Raw genomic sequence first — 7,556 nt, 5'->3', positions numbered from 1 at the left:
CTTGGATTTGCTTTAAGTCACTTAACGGTGGTGGGGGAGGGTCCATCTAGTCTGATAATATGGAGGTCACAGGTTGAACCCCCCCCCCCAAATGTTGGTAGGTTTGCCACCAACTACGGCATGGGTGGGTGTCTGCGATTGTCCTTGTTGTTATTACACTATAAAACATTACAAAAATTGTAGTTATTTCTTTGTGTTTTATCAAATCATTCACAGTATTTTAGTAAATAATGAAGGAAGGCTTTCGTGAATTTCAAATAAGAAAAATGCAACAAGTCTCAATATTTCACCAATTTGGTGCCAACATATTTTATTGCTCTAAAGAAATTTAGGGTTGATGTTTAATTCCAGGGAAAAAGAAATTTAAGTTAACATCTGGGGTGGAAAAATCATTCTGATGGGGAAAAATGTGGATATTACCAAAAAACCGCAGGAGATGCCGTTACAGTAACTTTAAACAGAGTCATCCGCTGAATACACACCATAATGCAACAATTTCTGAGTGTAAAAATCATTCCCCTTGACCGGGATACGAACCTGGATCCCTCAATGTCTGAGGCAGAGTGCCTTAGCCAGTTAAGCTATCAAGGCATCTTCGTACACTCTGAGATTTAGGAGACTTAAAATGAACAAGATGTTGTAGAGAAATACTGTACATACGATGTCACAGCCATTTGTAGTCATGCGTGATGCACCACAGTCCACGAGGTTAAAGAAAACTTTTGAACACTAGGGGTGTTTCAACAATGACAAATTCCAAGTAACTGCGGGAGATGATGCTCCGACAATAACTTTCAATGGAATCACCTGCTAAACGTGCAAACTAACTTTTAACTCCCTAATCTCGGAGTGTAAGAGGACACCTCGTTAACTGAACTGGCTAAATCACTCGACCACACATCGAGGGATGCAGGTTCGAATCCCAATCAAAGCAAATGACCTTTAGACTCTGAAATTGTTGCATTGCATGTAGGTATTACATCCTAATTCAGCATTATGGTGTGAATTTACCTTGGCAAATGAGTGACTGGGAGGAGTAGGTGGTGACTCCAGGTTAGCCGAGGATGGGGAAATATTAACATTAGCTGTGCCACATGTAAGCACATAAGGGGAGAAAAGTGACAGAAGAGAAAACACATATTGAAGACACCAACGGTGAACCAAAAAGTATTTGTTCACCACAGATTAACCTAACTAATGTGATCATTGCACAATTACTAAAAGGTCTACCGTGGGAATCCCTAGGGACAGAAAAGATACTCAGTGCAATTGGAGAACTATTACCAGCAAGCTGAGGAGATAAGCCATTGAGGACAGAATTGGGGACCTCCACCCCGCAAAATTGGAAAGCCAAGACAATGAAAACAGCAGATTAAACACTTAATGGAAAGATTCAGCGATTCATCATTCCCTCTCATGCAATCCACAACCAGCACACAAAGGGAAGGAAACGAAAATGCATTGCAGCATAATATCCCTTCCCCCGACTTCTTCCTCTTTTTTTATTTTGCTGCTCTGGTGAGCCCCAAGACGAACGCACATGCCCTCTAGAAGCAAAGTCTCTTGGGTTGTCGTGGAGATGCCGAGGACTCGAGAGTTGCAGTCAAAGTTCAAAACGGAAAATAAACGAGGTGACCACTGATATTCTAGACTCTTATTCCCAACTCCTTCCCGATTGTCCCAGCAAACACATTTCCTTTTTCTTTCCACTAATTCTAGCGAGTGTTTGGAATCTTGATTAAATGCATTCTTTCAGTGAATTGACATCACCTCTACCACTGGTATCACTGACGATGGTTCTATGGTTACAGTTTTGGTTTTCATCAAGGCCTGCACTTGCATGATGGACTATATCAAGCATGGACTGATTTCAGAAGTAACAGGGACGTCTGATATTCCCAAATTTTTCATGAAATTGGTGATTTTTTCCAAAAAATGTGCCCTTCTCCTGATTGTACCCACCGAGTGGTGACTCTCATGAAGTAATGGTGCTCCAGGCCTCCCAGCCACTTGGATACGACTTAAGATCTTACACTATGCATGGCTGCTACTTCTTCCCTTCATCATATCTGCTTTGCACCTCATATTATGCCGTGGTATCATGGTTGAATGTTGTAGTGTAAATGCATTGATCAAGAACCTTAACTCAATACATGTGCCTTTAAACATCTTAAGAGACCACTAGCACTCAGTACGCCACTGTTAACTCACGAGTCAACTTTTAAAAATACTCACATAAAAATCTTAACTCAATACACAAGGTCTGTACAAAAAAAAAAGATGAGACTCGTCTTTCTACGAGCGAACTGCAAAATGAATCACAATCATGAAGGTGTAGCCTTCTAATGGCATCTTTGAGAAGTGAAACAACACCACCTTCCCCATGGCCCTATCCCGACTTGTCTCCGCACAAAAGCGATTCTTGTCTGAACTTGCACGCACTCGCTGTAAAGTTTCATGTATTCTGAGAATGAAGATGTTAGAGAAGTAGAGAGTGTGTTCAATGAATTTCATTTAAACATCGGAAGAAGTGTACCTGAGACTTATGCAATGATTCAAGAGGCACTCGGCAGTGAATCTACGAGTTGGGCACTCAGTCTATTCAATGGTACAACTGCTTTCAGTCTGGACAAACCTCGACCAATGAAGAATCGAGAAGTGGATGACCAACGATGTCTGCAAATGATGCCCATGTCTACAGAGTGAATTATTTAGAGCAAACGAAGCATAGGTTAACTGTCAAGGAGATTGCCATTGAAGTTAACATTAATGTTGGAATGTGTTTCACCATTTTGACAGATATTTTGGGCATGCGTCACATCCAGATTTATGCTGCAAGTATTAACGGATGAACAGAGGCAAAAACATTAAAAACAATCATTACAGGGGACAAATCCTAGTTTCATGGTTATGATATGGAAACCAAAGCCCAGTCTTCACAGTCCATCTTCCTCACAACCCGAAAAAGCTCGGATGTTGTGATCGAACATGAAGGTGATGTCCATCGTTTTCTAAGATTATTTACAACGAGTAGGTCCCCAAAGGACAAGCAGTGAATGGGTAGCACAATATAGAGAGAGGATGAGAAGATAAAGACACGCCATGTCACGGAAGAGATCAGAAATATGGAAAAACAAGTCTTGGTGCTTTTATCACAACAACGCACCCTGGTGTACACATAATTGATTGTTATCAAGGTTTTGGCTAAAAACAGCACATTGGCGATCCCCCCAAGTCACCCTACTCTCCAGATCTTGCTCCAGCAAACCTTTTCCTATTTCTTAAGTTGAAATCCACCTTGAAAGGATGCCGATTTTTGAAACTATAGAAGACGTTAAACAAAATTGTAAGTAAAATTGAATTGTAGCTGGAAAATACTTTTGGAGCATTGTATTGGCTGCCAAGGGCTGTATTTTGGTGGTGATAAGCTGATTAAAGGTTAACTAATAAAGTCTAGTATTTATCCAAACGGTCACATCCTTTTTTGAACAGACCTTGCATTACTCATATTTAATAATGCTGGGCACTATGACAAAGAGCTAAAAGTCAACGCATTGAACTGTAGAAGGTTTCAAGAACTATGTTCCCAAACAAACTGACCAACAACCAACAGTTTCTGAGGCGCATATGCAGCATGGCCTACGTACGATGTGATGCCTTGACCTCTTGGACAAGTTTGAGATTAAATCCTTCAAAGGAATTTTGGGTAAAGTAAATGCATATTTTCAAACCATAGATCTCCATTTTTCCGATCCTGAAGTTCATGAGCTACCTGAATGTGGACAACATTAACCTTTTGGCACTGATTTCCTAACAAAGGGGTGACCAGCAATCAAAAGTTTCCACATTCCAGACTGTCCCTGGGTTTTCAAGAACAAAACTCATTTTTCAGAAGAATCATTTTAAGAACAGAATGTAGTTCTCAAAAGGTGTTTTAATAGAATGCTTTAAAAATTCCCCCAAATTATTCACTTTTCAAACTGAAGCCTATGCTATGAGACACGGTCGAAAGCATACTTCTCAGGTAGCACATCTTGACTGACATACACAGAAATATGTACACTTTATAAGAAAAAGCAAGCACAAAAAATCCTTCGGTCCTTTACCATTAAAAAAAAATTAGATTTCCATATTGGAAGATTCATTCACTGCGTATGCCCTCCCTCACATTCCCATCCCTCACACAGCACACTCAACTTTGAAAAGAGAAAAACTGAACTGAAGATATTAAATGTAAACATGTTTCATAAAACCTTAGTCTAAAGAGAAGTGAATCGGGGCTTTGACAATGTTTCCAAATTGTCACAGGTAATCATTTGAGTGATCAGCACTCGGGTGATCAACATGTGACAACTGATAAACAATAAGTCATTGTCAAGGTTTTCTGAACGGAAATAAATGATGGATGGTTTATTTTTGTGAAGGCTTCCATGGAGTGGATACAATCAATTTAATTTCTGTTATTTATTTCTGTTTCTGTTCAGTTAATGGAATTTCATCCGTGTGCAACGCTTACATAAAATGGTGCTTGCACCAGCATTCTGGTCAGGCTTCCATGGAGTGGATACAATCAATTTAATTTCTGTTATTTATTTCTGTTTCTGTTCAGTTAATGGAATTTCATCCGTGTGCAACGCTTACATAAAATGGTGCTTGCACCAGCATTCTGGTCAGGCTTCCATGGAGTGGATACAATCAATTTAATTTCTGTTATTTATTTCTGTTTCTGTTCAGTTAATGGAATTTCATCCGTGTGCAACGCTTACATAAAATGGTGCTTGCACCCGCATTCTGGTCAGTTTCTTCGCAGACTTATATTGACATGGGTTCAGCGTGACTGAAAAATTATTTATATCAATATGCACAATGAATCAATTAAATGAGAGATTAAACATGGAATTGACAATTACTTCCAACATCGTGAAAACCCACAGTTGCATGTACTTCCATGTGTGTGTTTGAGTGCATTCCCTACGATGAGTTGATTCAGAACACACCCAAACATTTTACAAGCACGGCTCTGAATGAGGGCTTGGATGCAAACTGAAGATGTCTAGCCTGATTCAAGTTAATGGGGTCCATGATTACGACATGAATCATAGTAAATTTCCTTAATTAAAAGTAGACTGTTAACAGGGCTTACTAAAGAGGTCTACTATTGAACGACTAAGTTCCACAAGTATGACTACTTGATCACCCTACTGAGGGTTCCATTCCCTAAGAAATACTGCAAAGAACTGGAGGACTATTGCACACTTAATTTAGGTGACACCCCAAAGAGCAGGGCGTGAATCAGCATAACGCTCTCTCAGAGTTGAAACTTCATAAAGGCAGAGCACAAAATTGTCACTATTTTCATGTTCCAACGGAACAACAATTTCATTAATACAGAGAAATTAATCCTATTAATCCACTAAATGTTAAAAATAGAAAATTCTTTAGATTTATTTGTGAATAATAACGAATATTCCATACCACAACCAACTTCAATTTCAAATAAAAACAGACATGAAGAAAGAAGATGTAAGTTAAAACATTTATAAAGTAATAACAACAAAAAAATTACCCCTATAAATATTTTTTTTAAATTAATCTGAAACTTAAAAGTCTTCATTCTCTACAACAACGTAATTTATTAATTCAATAAAACTTGTAAAATTTTACGAGAAAGACAAAAAACTTGGAACCTTAAAAAGAAGCCAAAACTTAAACTCATGTGACTCTCCAAAAAAAAAGTCTAACTTCTACAGAGATGCTACTCAACATATAATTTTACAATTTTATTTCATTAAATTACAAGAATACCTTCGAAACCATATTTATGAATTTAATAACAACCACTTATCCTTTCCATTCCATCACAAATTTAAAGAGCTCTCACGACACAAAAAGCATAAACCTTTAAACGAAGCAGCGGCATAAAGGGCAATGCATAAGCTTTCTCTTAAACTCTCAACTAAATTCATCTCAATATCAGTGCATCGACAACCCTTCATCGGTTTCACTACTCTCGCTCTCTCTCTCCTTGCTCCACTATTATTATCTTACAAAGCACACAGGGGAGATAAATCAACAACCGTGCATTCAAATTCAAGCACTCCCACGTTGAGACTAATGTGGTGCACCACAACCAGTGTAATGGCGACAGAGGCGTGTGTTCGTGTAAAAAGTGTGTTCCTGGTGAGCAGACGGAAATGAACGAGTCAATTACACATCATCGAAAAGACCACGAGCATTCCGCAGACCTCTCCTCCCCCCCAGTGTCTGGATGCCGTTGTCTTCCACGCCCCCCTCTGCCTCCATCTGCTGGTAAAGGCCCCAACTCCTTTGCCCACCTCCCCCTCGGGAAGTGAAGGAGGCCCCTGGGCCTTCACCACCCTGCCCCCCACTCCTCGATCCAACATTCCCAAACGTACCCCCACTCACATAGTCCAAGGGCTCGACGTCTTGCAGCAACACAGCCCGGGCCGACTCAGTGGAATCCTCGCGGTGAATCGGACGAACTGCGAGGAGGAGGAAAGAATCAGGACAGTCTCGAGAGATATTTCTCAACGTTACTCTTATCCATAACTCACCACGGTGGGTACGATGAAGATGGAAAAAATGAAAAGTACAATACGGAGTGGTAAGGATGGCATAAGAGTTGTAGAGATAAATTCATAGAAGGCAGGACAAAGAGGTTCAAACTGAATGGCAGAGGAATGTTTTATGACGTGAGATGGGTGGAGGAAAAGATTAGGCACGTTGGACAACATAAAGGAAGTTGGAAAGTCAACAAATGGGAGCTGAGGAATGGTTCAGTGTGTGGTTTTAGGACCTTCATAGTGTTCGATTGGGAGGAGGTTAGAAGTGCAACAGCACCTTCTGACCAGTATTGACTACTGTTATAAGAAGATGGTGTCATTCTTGAGCCTTAACTGCCAAATATGTCACTGTTTACACAAAGAAAAGTCCTACAGTGGTTAAATGACTTCAAGGAATACTTATTGTACCCACTGGAAAAATTACCGACATTTAAAAAAAGAGGCACTTTAAGACAGCACACAGCAACATTGGACTCTTTTACTCAAAATTCATTATGTCGATCTGGTTGTCTTCCCAAATTTCTGAGACCTAATTTGGGATTGCCCAAAAATCAAGCAAATTTTAGGAAAAATTAAAAAAATCACGATCAATACTATGAAAAGCTTCATATTTTAAAAATTAAAAATTACCAGGATTTTATCATCCTGAAATAAAATTAACTCAATCACCCTTTGCAATGACACCAGAAACATTAAGTAACATATTTATTTAGCGATGTCTAAGAAGTAAATACTGGAAAAATCTATCCAGTGATTTTCAGAAATTCTCTGAACTCATTTAATGTGTTCCACACAAAATATTTTCCGAATTCCACAGAGAATCCCCAATATCCAGTTTGAACAACAAGCTACATTTTAACATTAGCAAATGTTAATGCATTAATTAAAAGAACATATTTACCCTGTTTCAAACTGAGCAGTACAACTAATTATAGAAAAAGGTTGCTCAGATAAAATTTAAACCATCTATAT

At 39.1% G+C, this 7,556-nt stretch overlaps 1 protein-coding gene across 1 annotated transcript in view; it reads right to left on the bottom strand.

Annotated features, from left to right (window-relative positions):
- Positions 1–276: 276 nt before the first annotated feature.
- LOC139698490 (LMBR1 domain-containing protein 2 homolog) overlaps positions 277–7,556 on the bottom strand; it is a 31,773-nt gene continuing 24,493 nt past the window's right edge. Inside the window, exon 13 of the mRNA XM_071597369.1 lies at positions 277–6,503. Coding sequence (XP_071453470.1) covers positions 6,208–6,503 — 296 coding nt within the window. The 3' untranslated portion in view covers positions 277–6,207. The remainder of the gene's footprint in view (positions 6,504–7,556) is intronic.

This window comes from Hetaerina americana, unplaced genomic scaffold (genome assembly GCF_022747635.1).
Source record: "Hetaerina americana unplaced genomic scaffold, ioHetAmer1.1.p SCAF_87, whole genome shotgun sequence".
Classification (NCBI taxonomy): Eukaryota; Metazoa; Arthropoda; class Insecta; order Odonata; family Calopterygidae; genus Hetaerina; species Hetaerina americana.
Note: the sequence above shows the minus strand (reverse complement) of the source record. Positions and strands in the feature narration are given on the sequence as shown.